This window comes from Gouania willdenowi, chromosome 5, assembly GCF_900634775.1.
Source record: "Gouania willdenowi chromosome 5, fGouWil2.1, whole genome shotgun sequence".
Lineage (NCBI taxonomy): Eukaryota > Metazoa > Chordata > Actinopteri > Blenniiformes > Gobiesocidae > Gouania > Gouania willdenowi.
In genome coordinates, this window is record NC_041048.1 from 15,026,253 (window position 1) to 15,044,432 (window position 18,180).

At 37.8% G+C, this 18,180-nt stretch overlaps 1 protein-coding gene across 1 annotated transcript in view; it reads left to right on the top strand.

The window, feature by feature from the left end:
* Positions 1-15,635, top strand: part of LOC114463459 (ski oncogene) — a 40,850-nt gene extending 25,215 nt beyond the window's left edge. The window contains 6 exon segments of the mRNA XM_074783803.1: positions 8,744-8,860; positions 9,085-9,188; positions 10,832-11,055; positions 12,031-12,305; positions 13,283-13,513; positions 13,621-15,635. Of these exon segments, the coding sequence (XP_074639904.1) occupies positions 8,744-8,860; positions 9,085-9,188; positions 10,832-11,055; positions 12,031-12,305; positions 13,283-13,513; positions 13,621-13,842 (1,173 nt within the window). The 3' untranslated portion in view covers positions 13,843-15,635.
* Positions 15,636-18,180: the final 2,545 nt, after the last annotated feature.

Consider the following 18,180-nt stretch of genomic DNA (forward strand, 5'->3'; position numbering starts at 1 on the left):
AGGTCACATGAGACAAAATCCAATCAGAACTAATGTGGTCTTACGCATTGATCACATTAAATTTGTCTGTGTGTGTTTACAAACATTAATACCATCCAATATCAGGTTGATCAATGCAAATTGAATCTTAAACGCTTTATATTTTAGTCGACTAAATCTGTAACAGATTCAGTCGGCTAAATAGTAATCTCAATGTCATTTAGTTGACTAAAACTAGACTATAACTGAAATAGTCCTGATGAACAAATTTGGACTAAAAATAAACTATGACCACAACAACAAAATCAAAATTTTGTCTGTCAAAATTAACACTGCTTAAACAATTCCCTTTAAAGAAAAGTTGCAGCACAAACGTCAAATTTTCGTGTTGCAAAAATGGGAAACTCTCGTGTTTTTATTTTTGGTCTGTTCTGGTGTTGTTTTGCTATGATGGGATGGGGGGTGGGGGTTGCGAACTCTTGAATAGTTGATCGTTTGTGTGCGATGTCGTGCTAATCTGCCCTGAAGCTATATGTGTCAGGCTGTGTAGATCTAATGAGATTTTCTACCTTTAGGAGCAGCAGCCTGTCCTGCGTCCACGTCGGACCTCATCAAGTCTCAATCCTGAAGACAATTAGGACAATCCAATAAGCTTTGCTGTAATGCCGACTTTATGCAGAGCCCTAGTGGCTAACCGTCCCAGTGTACCCATACTGCCAAGGCTGAGTCCAGCTAACATGGACGACATGTCTACAAATCCAGTGGAGACAGGGTAAATTGATAAATTAAGCTTAGATTTAGAGGGTGGAAATAGAAGCTTGTGTTTCATCTGTATGAGGTGAGGATATAGTTTCCAGAGATATTCTGAGCAGACACCAATAATTTCCCCCCAGCTGCTACGAGGGGACCACAGGGCTTTATATAAATCAAGGGACTGACGTTCAATTTATGCAGCGAGAGCCGAAAGGAGGGTTTGTGGCTTCCCTCTGACCGTTCACACAAAACTATAGGGATCAGATTACTAAAACTAGTATTCTCTCACTTCCAACTAAGGCCGTTACCCGAGCGGGCCGTGCCAGTTGGTGTGCCCTTGAGTGAGACAGCGCCCCACTAAGCACATGTCGATCTGAGGATTACGTTCAGGGGTTTAGGAAGGGAAAGGAGGCCGTAATCTGAAACTGTTGTGTCTTGTTGCTGTGCACTTTTCTTAATGCTGTGCTATCAAGCACGCGCTGGTATTATATGACCGTGGCATAAGGAAGTTCAGCTGGAGGAACTATATTTGCAGCCCCATGTTTTGTTTCTTGATAATTTCATTAGAGTTTTATTTAGTGGCACAACAGATGCAGGAGATTTCAGTTTAGCCTTCAATTGATGCCACCCATCAAGTGTCTTTGAGCTCCACCAGAGTGTCCATCAACTCGTACGCTTTTAGAGTAACTCGTAGAAAGGTGAATTTAAGAGTAATTGTCATAGTTATACATTTTGTGTTGCTCCTACTGACATCTTACAACATTAGTACCACATTTTTTAATAGAAATCTCAAATCAGATAAGTCATTTACGAAGACCACAAGTCAAGTCAAGTTTATTTATATGGCACCTTTCATGTACAGGACAATTCAAAGTGCTTTACACTAAACAAACATCACAGTAACGCTAGCACACCATAAAAATGAGGAAAATCAAAACATGTAAAACAATATCAATCAATAAAAACAGGACAGTATCAGATTAAATAGTGTGACAGTTTAATTAAAAGCGGTGTCAAAGAGGAAATTGAAGAAAAAAGTTAAATCAATGAATGGTCCCTGATATGTCATTTACAGAGCCTATGCAATTCTAAACATATTAATTAAGAAAAAAAACAGCCTCTGTTGAATAAAAATGTCTTCTTTTTTTCTTTACTGAGGCTAAGGCATTACATTCTTCAGGGTACATAAATACATAATATAATTTTTAGAGGTTTAAACTCTGAATAAGAGGCACTTGGTAACTTCTACATATCAGTAGAATTAAACATAGCTTTTGAACTATTATTGATGACGTTGAGATGCTGTCACCAAACTTGCTGGTTAGTCCAGGATTATATTTATATATAGCAAACCATGTTTCCATTCCTACTTTTATTGTCACTTTGTCTCCTCCTCGCCTGCATGTGGAGTTACTGTCCTATTGTTGCTTTTTTTTTTACTTCCCGCAGTGCTTTGTGCAATTTACAGTTTATTGTAATTAGTCAGCAACAGTAGGTATGAGAAAAACTGACCCATTTATCATTAAAGGTCCCAAATCGTGCTATTTTTCACCCATCTCCATTTGTTCTAAGAACCCCAAAAACATTAACTTAACTCGTAAAGTTTTAGCCTCGGAAAAGTCACTTTCTGATCAACTCTACACAAACGGGCTGCTTCGATAAAATAAATATAAAATGAATTGCAAAAAAAAAAAAATCGGAAATTTGAATCCAATATCCGATATTTGTTTTCAGGTTGATATCGGATAGGGACACCTTTAATTATTTTGGTTCAACGTTTAAGTTTTTGTTTTTAATGGTCATTACTCTACTCTGAACTTGAAGTAGTTGGATGGACGGATGGATGGATGGATGGTGTTTGCATGTTCTCCCTGTGTGTTTGGTCTCTCCTGTTTCTACAAACATGTATGTCGGCGTTAATTGAGTCTCTGAGCTATATGATGGGGAGTGATGTAGAATGTAATGTGGTTCTTGTTGACTTGGGGTGGACTCGATAGGCTGAAGATCAACCCCGCCTTTTATCCACTGACCATCCATCAAGTTCTGTAAATGTTTTCATTATTAATCATCACATTCCTTCGGTTCTTCGTGCAATAAACAATAGGGAAATATTGATTGTGATAACTTAACCGTTGACCAGTTTCCTGGATTTGTTCATGTTTTCAGTTTAAAAGATCCTTCACTATATGTTTAGAAGTGGTGGGGCGTTTTGGTTTTTTAAGGAGGTTTTTCCAGGCAGGCTTATGAAGAATGGCCTCACTGAATTTCTCCATAGTGCTCAAATGACTATGCTAATGTTTTGGTTCTTTTATGTCTTGTGTTTTTTATAGACATAGCTTCACACACTTTAAACCTCATGAGACCCAATGTTATGGTATAAAAACGTTCAGAATTACTGAAAACCAAATAAAGCCATGAGGCTGATTTTCCGTTTTCCTCAGTGTCAGTTGAGGCCGATACCTGATAAATTCTCCCCTTTAACTACAGTTCATGTCTACTGGTTTGTTCCAGCACTCGCATTCTACTCCTCCATCATGTTTTGGTTCTTCCTCTCGTTCCCCTCCATACTTCCTTCCTGCCTTGGCTTCCTTCCATGTTGGCAATCGGAACGAGTGCTGAGAAAATACTGTTAATGAAAACTATTCACTGCTCACTTGGAGCAAAACGCAATACGTGTTTCCTGAAGTTCCTTTGAAAAAGCATTTTAAAAGTACATCTAAACTTGATTGTTCAAACGTTGGATAAATGACAAACGTATCTCAGTTTCTGTGTGATTTGGCTGTAGCTAACCTTTAATCATCGTCATCTGTGGTGTGGTTTTTGCTCCTCTTCATCCAACCACATTCAGATGTCACTGTTAGCGTTTCGTATTCATTATTTATTTAAAATCGCCTCACTACCAATGTCCCTGGGTTAGTCACAGAGCTTCTATTACGACAGCGTTCAATAAAGTGATAGCGTTGATTAGCTCCATGTTCAAAGTGAAAAACGCAGCTCAATCAGAATCATGCTCCAGTTCACATGACATCGACGAGTTACTATTCAATCGGGTCAAACGCCGTCTACTCGAAGCAGATATCGATATGTTTCTGATGTCGGCTGCTTCTGTCATTATCTGCAATGCCGGCATGAAAAGTAGCTGGGGCATGTCTTTTGTGTTTGCCGCGCCATTATGTTGCACTAATTAAAAAATAAAGCATGTCTGCTCCTGCCCATCTGCCATTAGACCCTGTTTAGCCTACAGGTTCGCTTGAACGTTCCCTCCCTCATTACACAGCGCCTCAAAGAAATATCATACAATGCCGAGTTGAAAAGGCCAATGCTTGAATAGAGTCTGAAAGGAGACGCTGTACTTGGCCTTCAAGTACACATTCCTTCAGCTCAGTGCTTCCTCTGTGGTCCCCCTTCTGCAGACCCAGCCCCCCCCCCTCCCACTCAAGACTCAGTTCCCACAGGGGACTGGGCCAAAGCAAACTCCTCAGAGGAAGTCTCTCCTACCAAAGTGAGAGAGGGAAGGAGGGATGGATGCCCTGTAGGATGTGCATAGCATGGGGGGGAGGGGGGTGTTATGACTCCGTGGGCCGTGCTTTGTCTGTGATGTGGTGGTGAGTAAAGCCTGTGTGGCTTGCTCTCCTGTGAGGTCAGTGTCATATTTAGCCAGCCAGGTCCCTTGTGGTGTCTGGAAGTGTCTGTTTCTCTGGCTCTATTATGTCTAGTGCTCGTAGTCTTCCTGGAGCTGCAAAAACCTCAGGGTAGAAATAGTAGCAGACAAGCAGACATCCTTTGTCAGGAAAACAACAGCCACGTCAGTAATTACAGAGTCTGATTACAGCAGGGCAGCCGTAGCGGCGGCCTTGAGTCAGGCAGGTGAGGGGTCGAGTCACTGCTGGTGCTGAGGAGGAGGCCTGGCCCTTAAAGCACTAACCCACACAGTAGCTTAACCAAACAGCTCATTGTGCAGGTAAATGGGTGTGTGTGTGTGTGTGTGTGTGTTTGTAATGCAGTGACTGGTTTGACAGGTAGGAACCTTTCTGAGATAGAAGATGTTGGGGGGGGGGTGTCCAGAGAAACACAGAGGGAACACTTAAGTAAGAGGACTTCTCAGTAAACGGACTTTCAAAATAATTATTATTGCTTATGATTTATGCGTTTTCTCGCACAGAGAAGAAATGTAAATGTCATTTTATGCCTCCCATGTAACCTTTCAAAAAGCCATTTGTATTAAAAAAATTTTTTTTTTTTTTTTTAAAAAACCTTTTACTACAACTCTATGCCTCATTAGCAAACACATAATAATAGATAAGAGATGTTGAGTCAGCACATTTCAATTCCTTGTTCCCGTTTTATTCCACATTTACATACTTCAAAACTAAATCTACAATAACAGACAAACTTAATTAGTTCTATGTTCTTTAAGATTGGGATGACTAAGTCTGGTTTTGAGAACCCTGGTTGTATTATCAATAGGGGTGTTCCAATTTAACTTTTTTTTTTATACTTCGAGTATTAGCCAATGCCGAAACACAATGTTAGCACAAATCATAGCTACTTCTATGAATTATTTTGTAGTGTGGAATGCCTGCCCACTGCTCATTTTTTACTGTCTGTATTTCAGCTGCTTGTATAAAATCCCATCTGATTTTTTGTTGTTGCTGATATCGGACCGATTTCCAATACCACTATCAGATCGGGACACCCTTAACTATCAGGATTTCGGTGGAGCTGCATGATGACACAATCATTAGGTTCAGGTGTGTTACATGCAGGTGGGAGACCTGAATAACTAGACTTCAGCACCCCTGCTTTAAAACAACATTATTTTGTATTGAGGGTCACCATAATGTTTGCATGCAATGGGACTGATTACCTGAATAAAGGTCTCAGTGTTTGCTGATTATGAACTCAGACGTAATCTGCTTCCTTATTCCAACAATATGAACTGAACGGATTCCACAGTTTTACGAGTATCACGTTCAGAATGTCTGCACGTATCACCTTTGATTATGGATAAAACATCACTTACTCTTTTAGTTTACATTAATGATCTTTGTAAGTAGGGAACTAAAGGTATATTGTGCTGTTAACACTAACACTTACAGAAACTCTGAAATGTTAACTCTTTTAAACTATTAAGAAAGCAGTCATTAAAAGTTTGTTTTACACATTTGATTTATTACTGATTCATAATGCCAGACCCGACCTAACACTCATGCCTACGAATATGCCTCATCACACACACTCCTACAAGTTCCCTCCCACATACACACTGGTGTCTACACCCTCTATCACCCACCTACCCACATGCCACGGCACCCACTAACAGCTGAGTGCACACACGCACACACACGCACACACACACACACACACACGCACACACACAGCAGTCTGGCTTTGTGTAGGAAATCTGTAAGACGTGATTCATCAGCAGCACCAGCTTCTAGCTAAATAAAATTTGAATATTTGGGATATTCAAGTGAGCGCCAACTAGTAGGAGGGGCCTGGAATGAGCCTTTTAAAGGTAGCCGGCGATCGTTTGTCTTGAATCACTGACACAGACACACACACACACACAGACAGACAGACAGACAGGTGGAGATGGGAGTGTTTGCCATTCCTGGAGGCAGGATGTCATAGTAGTGAATCAGGGAGTGACGGGCAGGTCTGTGCCGGCCTCTGTTTCTGCCTAGGTAAACATATCCTCTGTCTGACAAGTGCAGACCTGAGCTCAGGTCTCAACACATGATTGACCCACCCCCACCCACCCCCCCAACACTTACTAAAAATGCTAAACACAAAGTACAGCGTATCCCAGAAAAAAGTGAAAAAAGAAAATACATATTCAGCATTTTTGGGGAGCCTCTTAACAAGGTAAAAGCTTCCCCACAGGTTTTTTTTTTTTTTTTTTTTCTCAGCCCCAAACAGAAATACAGCTCTCCAGCCTTGCATTAATGTCAACTGTTTCAAAGCGCTTCTATCCAATTGTCTGTCAGATGTGAGTGCAATTACTTTAATTTGTCTTCCTCTCTGTCTGCCTCCATCTCCGAGTTGCAATATTTCTGCGGTTGGGGCAGTCGATCTGCTCCACCTGATGGCGCCTCTCCTGCCTGGCAGAGAGCAATGTAGCCCTATTGGCTGCCAGCCAGACCAGCTTGAGTGTCTGCTCAGCTTAAAGCTCTGTGCACACACTCACACACACTCACACACACACGCACTGAGTCTCAGATACTGAATGCTTACACAGATGCATCTTCCATTCTTCCTTCCTCCCTGTGCTTTCTTGTTGGTTTATGTGCATGATCGTCTCCATTTTGTAGTGACCCCTGTGTCTTTTATTTTAGTAAACAGTCAACCCGTGAGTCATTCTGTGGAGTGTAAATGTAAAAATCAGCATTGGTAAAAAAAATTCCCCCTTTGTTATAACATCCAGTGAAATTTAGTGTTATTACAAGAAAAAAACACAACCGAAGAACAACAATAGAGGCTAGGGCTGGGCGATATGGTCCAAAACCTCACATCTTGATATTTTTCTCAAAATGGCTATAGAATATATAAATCTCTATATTTTGATTCAAATGAATTCTGACCAGGTATACAATTGTGGGTTAAATTTGCTGATGCAAAATGTCATACAGGCATATTATTAACAAACAGCTGCCAATATGTGCCACTTTTGGCTTTTTCTCCTATTAGGGACAGCACGTGAGTGAGTTTTGTAGTTTGGCTTGTTTAGGGGAAGGTCTGGGTTAGGACGCACTCGGAATCCATCTAACTGTGCTTTTAATGCTGCTCTGAGGAGTAATGAAAGGAACAATTCCTAAAACGAGGGTCTTATAAAACAAAATAAGCTATTAAAAAAATATATATAAATTGATATAGGCGATATTGTAATTTTCTATATCACCAAAATTGAAAACGCAATATATATTGAATTTCAATATATCGCACAGACCTAATAGAGGCTATATATAAATACAAATACAAAATATAAAGAGGAAAAATAATCTAAAAAGTATAAAGAATATAGATATATATATACATATTTATAGGTGGGGGCAAGGAGAGATTGCTTTTAGACCAGGTGTTCTCTACTGGTCTCACCCTGGGACCCAACATTTTGCCATTATTTAATTCATGTGTACGCATTGACGCTCGGAGCCCGATTTTCGATTTGGGGTCCGGGGGATTTATGGGAACATAGTCGTGTGATATATCGTTTCAAAGGTTATTCAACGTATATTACGATAATGCCTCACACAATTTGATTAGGGGCCCGGGGCCCACCCCTTTTTCTCAGCAATTTCCATTTAAAGTTGTTTTTCTCATTTATTTGTGAGTCAAATGATGTGACAGTTAGTGGTTCCGAATCATTGACACATACCAATATATGAATGGGGCCCATTACGCCATATGTGCCGCGGGGACACCAGGGGGCCCCATTTTTCAAATGACTATTCCTCCGTTAATGCTTGTTGAATCGGGCTGTATGGCCGACATGGATTTTCTGTGAGCGGATGTCAAGAATCTCTTGGAGACCTTTTTGAAAGGGGGACGGGGATGGAGACCCACCCCCCGTTTGTCGGACCAAAGTCGTGTAATATATAATGTCAAATTTAACGTAGATTACGGTTTTATGTCAATTTTATTTGTTTTACTCTGTGGAATCGAGTCATTTGACTGAATTCTCGGGAACGTGATATACGTACTATTCGGCGCGGAGACGTTCCGCAGGCCCGGCCATAGTTCATCAGAACTTGTTTAAAACATGAATCTATATATTTTCCTGTGCAACATGCATTTCACAGCATGCCAGTCAAAAGAAAAGTTTCTTTCAAAATAAAAGACAAGTCCAACATGAGCGACTTAAGTATTTCGTCATTTTTTGACCAGCTGTCCACGACCCACCAGTTGAGAATCGCTGCCTTAGACTGTTTTGTTGTACAGTCAGTGGTATAATGTCAGTATTTCATCTGAAGATGATGTGATTAATGGTTTGTTCCTCTTCCCTCCACAGTCTCCCAGCCCCATCCCCACCAAGAAGCCCAAGTTGGACAAACTGCTGCTGTCTCCATCAGCTCACAAAGACAAGAAACCCGACTGGCTTCAATCGCTGTCCAAGTCTGCACACAAGGTTTGCTGTTTGTGTAATCTTTATCTCATGAATGTTAACATTTATTTAAGGATTTACGAGAAGAAGAAAAAAAAGCTGTTGTCTCTCTTTTTTGTACATTTACTCACCCTCAATGGTACGTTTCTGTTTGTGTAACTGAAATAAAACGAGTTCGTCATCTGGATCCGTGTCCTCCGGTTGTTTTAATGGTGTTGTTTTTAAGTTGTTTTTGTTTGTTGTTTCAGGATTTGAAACAGGTCCAGTTGAAGCAAAGGCCGTCAGCTTTCGTCCTGGTCCCCTAAGCAGCAGAGAAAGAGAAACCGCCGTTCAACCCAAGACTGAGAGGTAAGTTTCATCAAAACGTGGATTCTGAACCAAAGGAGTGCACACCTTATGGCTGTGGTTCCCAACATTTTACGGGTCGTGGCCCCATTTTTTTATCACAAATTTCTGGTGACCCCAGATACATTATTTTTCCTCGAGTTTGTTATTTTTTTTTTTTCTGTATTTTATTTGAACTACATTTATATTGAGGAGGTTAAAGCATAGAATGCTTGTGTTTGAGATTGTGTGTGGTAAAGAATGATAATTAAATAATATATTATTATTATTATTAATAATAATAATAATAATATTAAATAAAAATCAATTATTATTAATAATAATAACAATAATAATTAAAAAAAATAAACATTTATTATTATTATTATAATAATAATAATAATAATAAAATAAAAATCAATTATATATAATAATAATAATAATAATAATAATTAATAAAAAATATGAATTATTATTATTATAATGATAAATTACATATGAATGGATAAAATCTAAAATATATTAATCAATATAAATAAATACATGTAAAATATATAGATAAATAAATTCAATAATAATTACATTAAATAATAATAAATATTACAATATATGAAAAAATATATAAATTCATATAAATTGAATAAAATATATATAAATAAATAAATGTAAAATATATAGATAAATAAATTAAATTATGATCATTCAATAATACAGAGCACTGATACATCCTACTCAAGTAGAAGTACTGTTACTTGATTGAAATTGTACTCAAGTACAAGTAAGTCATACATAAAATACTCAAGTACAAATAAAAAGTAGCTCAAATATATAGTACTCAAAGTAAAGTTACTAGTTACTTTCACCCACCATGTTTATTTTGGTAATACATCTTGCCACGGTTCCCTTGTATACAGTAAACACGTACAGTAAACATCTCATGTATAAACTTAAAAAGGAAGAAACCAAATCTTGCACAATTGGAACTTAATTTATTTTCCACAAATGCATCTGTATAAATATGTTTGTTAAAATGAAATGACACCAATTAATTCATTTTAAAAAAAAGATTCTCAGGCTGTAATAACCAGCATTCAATGCTGTTTTGGCGCACTGCATTACGTTTAATCTGGTTGGTCGATTATGATGTGATGCATTTAATTGTTGTGTGGTCATTTCATGTTTTGTAGTTTCACAATGTCTGATGATCATTTTTGAAAAATAATGATAATTATTTACTCAGTAATGGTTGGGTGTAGAAATGTAACTAATTATTTTACGTCTTTTAAAACAAGTACAAGTAAAATGACTGATTAGAAATATACTCAAGTACCCATTAAAGCAACTCAATTACAGTAACTTGAGTACTTGTAATCCCTTACTTTCACCTCTGCTAAAAATCTCTTCTTCACATTAAGAAGTGAAGACATTGTTTTTTCACCCTAAAATCACAGAAAGGTTGGGGTTCTTGCTTGAATTGGGTTAGTCCGTGCATCTAGTTACAGTAAAAGGGTCTTACTGATGCACATAAACAACCTGTAACAGAAACACGGGGAACTTGCGGCCATGACAAAATGCTAAGGGTGAACGTAAGACAAATTCTTGGAATTCACTGCCTTGGTTTGCTAAATCCAGCCTCCTTTCAATAAATCTTCCATGTGTTTACCCCACCAGGTTCTGCTCACAGAGGGAGGAGACTCTGACGGTTCCTCCTCCGGCCGCTCTGATACAACCCAAGGACGACCACACTGCTATTAGTGGCCCTACAGCCACTTCCAGGCAGGAGCTGCAAAATGGCGACACACAAACAATAGAAAAATCAACCCATTCAAGCATCTCCAATCAAGTCGATGGCGTGGACACCGATGGAGAGATTGAAGTGGACGACTGTGATGAAAGTCAGTGCTGCTGATAGTTTGTAACTGTTTTATATTCACATGTTTGAAAACTGTGAGTCAATCCTAGGCAGGTTACTTTCAGCTTTTTATACAGAGCAACAAATAAAGTCCTGTTTTCCAATTATTCCTGAGGAACTGCTCCCCCTTGTGTCAGTTTAAGGAAGTGCATGTTTAAAAGCAACCAGTGTTGGGGTCCATCACATTTTTCAGTTACAATTACGTTTTCAATTACCCATGTTCGATTACAATTCAGTTATATTACAGTGACCAGCATTGTTCCAATTACAATTCAATTACAATGAATTTTTGAGGATAGAAAACTAATTACAATTACATTCTAAATTACTAAAGTTCAATTACAATAAATCACAATTACTGAGTCTGAAATAAATAACCTAATAAAAGTTAGCCTTGTGTTGCTTTCTGTTAGCATTTCTTATGATCAGGGGTCCTAATTCTGCTGGAAATACACTAAAAAACAATATGTATTATTTAATTTATTTCCTATCGATTGGTTCCTTTGTTCGGCTTCCTACTCAATTAAATTATAATATTTTTGGTGTGGGCGTCTGAGCTTTTTTTGTGTCACATACCCCTCGATTTCAATTTATTTTAAATGGTAAAATGTGGGAAAGCTTGATATGAAACATATTTTAATAATTGTTAACTACATATGTGTAGAACTGTACAAATAACTGTAACATAGTGGCTAAGTTTTGCATTAAATTATACATTTTATACAATTTTCATGGCAATTACAATTACAAAGTCACTTATCTGAACTCAAATACAATTTCATTATGATACGATAGCATCAGATTTTTTTTTTTTTTTTAAATTACAGTTATAATTAACCCCAACCCTGAAAGCAACTATAAAAAATATGAACCACCTCCAAAATAATGTTTTTTTTTTTTTTTATTTGAAATAAAAATAAAGGTTTTTAATTTGAATTTCATTTGATTTCTTCTACAGATCCAACCCCAGCTCCCTCCCTGGCTTCACCGCCCTCTCTTTGCACCAGTGCGCCTCAAACATCGACCCCTCAGAATGTCCCTCAGCCACAGGAGAGACCCTCACTCATTCCCACAGCTGCTTACCCTGAGATGGACTCAATGAGACAAATGCTGTATGCCGGCCTGGACACCAAAGAGTCTAGAGAAAAAATCCTGCAGGAGATTGTTCGCATGAGAGTGAAACAGGAGGAAAAGCTGGCAGCTGCTGTTCAAGCTAAAAGGAGCCTTCAGCAGGTACATATTTATTATGATTATGTTTTATTTGATTTTAATTTTCAATTTTTAAAAAGTACATTTTCAATATAATACACATTTGATTCACATGTTAAGTCTTACCCCCATTCTTTACCATTAAAAACTGCAAACTCCAATGAAATGAACAACATGGACAATATAAATAAATACTCCAATTGAGCTGTTAAGAAAAAGAAAAAAAACAACAAAATGAACATCTGTGAGATTTCAATTATCCTTCTTCACTTCTGTACTTTTCAAAGACATATCTTTTGTAATTTTTTTAAACTGCATTATATTTATACTTAGTTTAATCGTTTCATCTAGATCGTTTCACAAAACCATCCCACAAACGGAAATGCACATACTTTTTAAATTAGTACGAGCATTATGACTATGCAGCAGGGTTAGGGTCAATTACGGTACATTTTTCAGTTAGAATTACGTTTTCAATTACCTACGTTCAATTACAATTCAATTACGATTACAGTGACCAGCATTTTTTTAAACATTCCAATAAAATAAGATTCTTTCTTATCCTCAGAAAGTCAATTACAATCCCAATTACTAAAGTTCAATTAAAATTAATCACATTTACAGAAAAACAACAAAAAACTGACAAACTAATAATCAGTAACTAAGATAAACATATAAGAACACAAAGCAAAATAGCAACAATGGTAATAAATTCCATTCAGTTCAATTCACTATATTATTATACAGTGAATTGTATATTATGCATGGATTGTGGACTGTAATTACAATTACATAGTCAATTATCTGAACTCAATTACAATTTAATTACAATTACAACAGCAACAGATTTTTCAATTATAATTCCGCCATAATTGCAGGTAATTAGCAATTACGCAATTACAATTATAATTGACCCTAACTCTGCTGAGCATTATGGGTATTAATTATAAACTGTTATTAATAATTTAAATTTAACCTTGGTGACATTTGTGTCTCTACAGGAGCTTGAATTTGTGAGGGTGGCGAAGAAAGGCCGACTCCGTGAGGCCATCGAAGCCAAACGCAACCTACGGAAAGAGATCGAGCGACTTCGTGTGGATTGGGAGAGGAAGATGAGGGACGCTGAGGAGTCGTGTGGGCGTCTGAGGAGAGAGTTGGAGAGGGAGAGACAGATCAGAGTTTGTGACAAAGGCTGCGAAGCCGAACGACTCCGAGTCAAGTACTCCACTCAGGTAGGGGGTCTCCAAGATAAGCACCATGACGCCAACAATGAAAATCCTGAAACTGTCTGATTAGGGATTGTGTTTGCCGTCATTGACGCTGATTGCTCTTTGTACAGATTGAAGAGTTGCACACACAGCTGCAGCAGGCCGAGGCCGACCGAGAGCTGCTGAGGCAGGAACTGCAGCAGGAGAGGGAGGCTCGACAGAGCCTGGAGACGGTCGTCAAAGACCTGCAAGCCCAGCTGGCCCTCCAGGCCACCAAGAGCACCGCCCGGGACTCCAAGGACGCAAACACAGATGCACACAGACAGAGCACACAACTCACCAACGGATCCTAAAGTTGCACAATCAAAGCGGGACTCAATGAAAAGCAGCATGTCTCAGAGGCCGCGTCACACAAAAAAAATGAGACTTTTGCAGTCAATTTTGTAGAAGACAAAACGTTATAAGATATGTAAAAAAAAAAAAATTATAACAGAGACAGTTTGACTTTTATGAAACAAACTGGAAAGTAGCATGAGCATGTTTTTAAAGAGCGTGAATCAAAAGGAGGACTCCTTCAGATATGAACGCACATCTTTCCAGTGACGTGGGAAACCCTCCATTTGACACCTCCGAGGATTTTGTTTTGGTATAAGCTATTCTGAGATGTGCAAATATAGCTACACAACACTACTTGAATATGAAGGGAAGAAACACGAGCAGACGATGAAAAACTCTTGGTGCCACAAAACATTGGTACACGCGACAGTGTCACAGTGTCACTGCAGACCACTGGAAACAAGAGACACACACTTACCACTATCTGCGTTTTAATAGCCGCTTGCTTTTTATAACGCTGTAGATGTTTTTAAGAAGTATTTGCTTGCGCAGCACCGTTATTCTACAGGCAAGAGATAGAAAAAAAAACCCTTATACAAACATGTACGCATGTATACGAGCTTATCTACCTTTTGTATTGTATAAACCTGAAGTATTGCAGGTTTTGTGGGCGGCCCTTGGGTCCACCGCCATTTTACGCTTGGATACCTTATCAAAGTGTTACGTTTTTTTTTTCCAGAAATGTTTTAACAACCAAATTGTGAGGGGGGAAAGACACTCATGCCCATATTAATCTAAACGAAAAATATCTAGATAGAAAGACTCCTAAAAAGAAAGTGGGGGGGAAAAAGCTCTTTATGTTGAAATGCGGTACTTCTGGTTTTCTACAGAGTATTGTGAGATAATTTATATTCTACACTATTTTGCTGCCTATCAACCGAAAGCATTCATTTTTAGTCACTGGTTTTAGGGCTCCTACATCCACAATTGCTGTTTATATGAACAACATTTCTACATATATACAAAGTATGAATATATATTTTTTTACTTTAAGAAAAAAAAAGGAATTGCACTTTTTAAATAAAAAACCTTGCATAGCGCACCGTACTCCCTGTTACATTTTTTCAAATCAAGAGTCAAAATGAACATTGAATTTAAATACACTTTCCTTCAGTTTTCTTGGATGTAAATACAATAATATTGTAAATAAGATGTTTGTTGATATGGTATGTTTGCTTGCTACAAACTTAAATTGACTATTGATTTTTTTTTTTTTTTTCTTTTGCTCTTACTTGAAACCAAAAAGAGACTATATTTGGATTTGCAAAGCTGCATTTTCTATTGTTGCTGATACCTGACACAGAATGCAATCACAGGGCATTTACAATAGAGGATGGACTCGATCCTCAGGCAGTTTTTGTTGATTTGACACAAGCAATACATTAACCCCCTATCCCATTATTATTATTTGAGTACATATTATATCCAAACCCCACAGAACGAAAGTATAGATTTTATCTCTCCAAACCTCGAGCTTCTGTCTCTCATAGAATAGAAACAAGGACACCAAGTGATGTGAAATCCTGAGGTGCAAGATTTTTTAAAAAACAAACACTTTTATGTCTTATTATCATACCCTCACTCAGTATATGTTGGGTACAGTGTAATAATAGCAATATCCATTACTTTGACGAATCCTGTTGTAGTTTTGGTTTGGAAGTAAGGTTTCACTTCTCTCTTTTTTCAATGTTTTGTTTTGTTTTGTTGGAAAACTTGTATAATACAAATTAAAGTTCAAATCAATCCCACTCTGAAAATTGTTTTCATTACAGCACGTGTCAAACTCAAGGCCTAGGGGCCAAATCCGGCCCTTTAGAGCAGAGATGAGCAACTTTTACCACAGCGGAGCCACAAAAATGATCATTCTCAACTTTTATGTCAATATTTATAGAATAATTACCATTCTGAGCATCAATAGAGGAAAGAAGAATGAGTTTGTGTTGTCATTTAATGTGTTTTTGGTATAATTTATTGTTTTTATTTAGTTTTTTGTGGTTGTTTTTGAATTTTTTTCAAATTTTGTGTTGTTTTTGTTTTGTGTTTTTGCAGTCATTTTGTGTATTTACATGTCTAATGTATATTTCTGTAATTTTGCATGCTTTTTGAAGTAATTTTGCGCATTTACTTTAGGGGCCAGTTGCCTATGTCTATTTTAGGGCATCCAATTGGGCCCGCAGGGGTCAGTAAATGTGACAGACAATTCATTAATTATTGTATAAATTACTAAATAATCCAGTTGTAGATATCTCATACTCACCAATTTAATGAAACTACAACATTTTTAGGGGCTTGCAGTTTTCCTTTGTTTAAATCACATGAATGCAGTCATTTTTAATTGCAAATTGTGAAAAGAACTCTAAATATGTTTCAAAATCAATTCTGGTAATTTTTAAGCAAAGATCCTGCAGGGATTGATATTAAAAACTAGGGCACAATGATGTTAAAATAGTTCTTATTCCCACCTAAAGTCTGTTGCCCACTTGAGATCAAACTGGTCTCTGGACTAAAATGAGTTTGACAACCCTGCATTACAGTATTGGTGCTTTGGCAGGAAAATACCTAAATGTGCTTGGATGTAATGTTATGTCTGTGAAACTGCTCGTGGACATTCATTAGATTTGAGTCTATTAGAGAAAGACGACATCAGAAACGTGCAGAACTGCAGCCCACCTAGGAAATGAGCATTCCTCGCCTCAATGATTCATAAATCCATTTAATCCCTGATGCTAAAGTCTTTGACAGGCTCTGGAATGATTTTGGTGTAAATTGACTCTGTTGATCAATGCTGTACAACGAGCAAACAAAGGTTTGTGTCCTATACCGATAGATTGTGTTTGACTTCACTTCCCTGGTTCAATAATGATTGTTCCCAATCAACAAAGTGATAATAGAACCCAGTCATTTCTGCCAATCACCCTGTATTCTAATTAGTAATGCAGGCTAAGAAGTGTCACACTGTGTTCATACATCACTCATCCTCCTTCAACACATTCCTGTGCAGATATGGAGCTGCTTGTTCCAGTACCACACACTGGTATTAAATGTAAAGTTTGAAATCTTATTCAGAAACACTTTGTGGTGTACTGGGTGAAATTGTCCTTCCATCCCTAAAAACTGACCAATCTCTGCCCTTTGGTCTGAATGGAACCAACCAATCACATGCCTTCATGTCTTATCTTTCCCGCGCCCACCTCTGAAGAGTGATGCAGAGAGATTTTTTATTTATTATATTAGATGTATGTTTAAGTTTGTGGGGGCGTAGCTTTGGACAGAGCCCCAATTGGAGCATTGCGGAGGGGGCAGAGCTTAGTGGAGGTATTTTTGCTCAGATTATGCTATCTTTCCAACATTGGCCCGTTCGTAGTGACTCCCTCTATCAAAACATTCATATTATTGGGAGGTGGGAGGAAACTGCAGCAATCACAGTAAATTAAACTGATTTTTATAAAATTACAAGCCATTTACATAGCCAATAGAACATTTCAAAATCCAGTAAACATAGAAATTGAAAAACAGGCTTTTGTGAAATTAAATGTATTTCTTATTGTTTAAAATATGTATATATATATGTATATATATTTATGTATAGAAAAAAGGTAAGTTTGCCCTTTAGGGCAGAATTTTGATATTGGTTACTGTAACTCATACACACCGGGAAAAAAAATCATGCTTTTTGATGTATCAATTGAGTTATACAAAATAAATAAATGTATCATGTCAATTCCAAACCTCTTGCTTTCTTAACTCATTGAGTGCCATTCATGTCTAAAGACGTGAATTGTATTTTTCGGCTGGGGTTGCTAGGAGACAGTGCGACGAAGGTCTCCCGTGAATATCTAACTTGTATAATGATGTAGTGACCAACTGGTGCCATGTAGGTGGCAGCAGCGCACCTTTGGATGAGAGATCATCCGTGATGGGCAGAGCTCAGAGGGAGAGGAAAAGAGTTTACAAGACAGAAAATGGTGCTACGAGAGTTGATGCTGAAGTTCCTCGCAGCTCACAGCAGTGCACACTCAACCAGAGCATGTGTAGAACTAAGTGGAATATTGCGAGTGTCGTGATGGTGAGAGAAAACGATCAAAAATACGGGGCAAGCGCTGACACTGCATTTCCGGTAGGAGGAGGAAGTTGCGTATGTGGAGAATGACGGGGGGAGAGACTTGGAGGATGTACAAAATACAGTAAGCAAACCGTTCAACTCTGACACAGATAGCAAAATAATTATTTTGCCATCAAAAGCCTGGTCTCAGTGTTGTTTTTGTAGCTTTATAGTAGGAAATCAATGTTGAGGT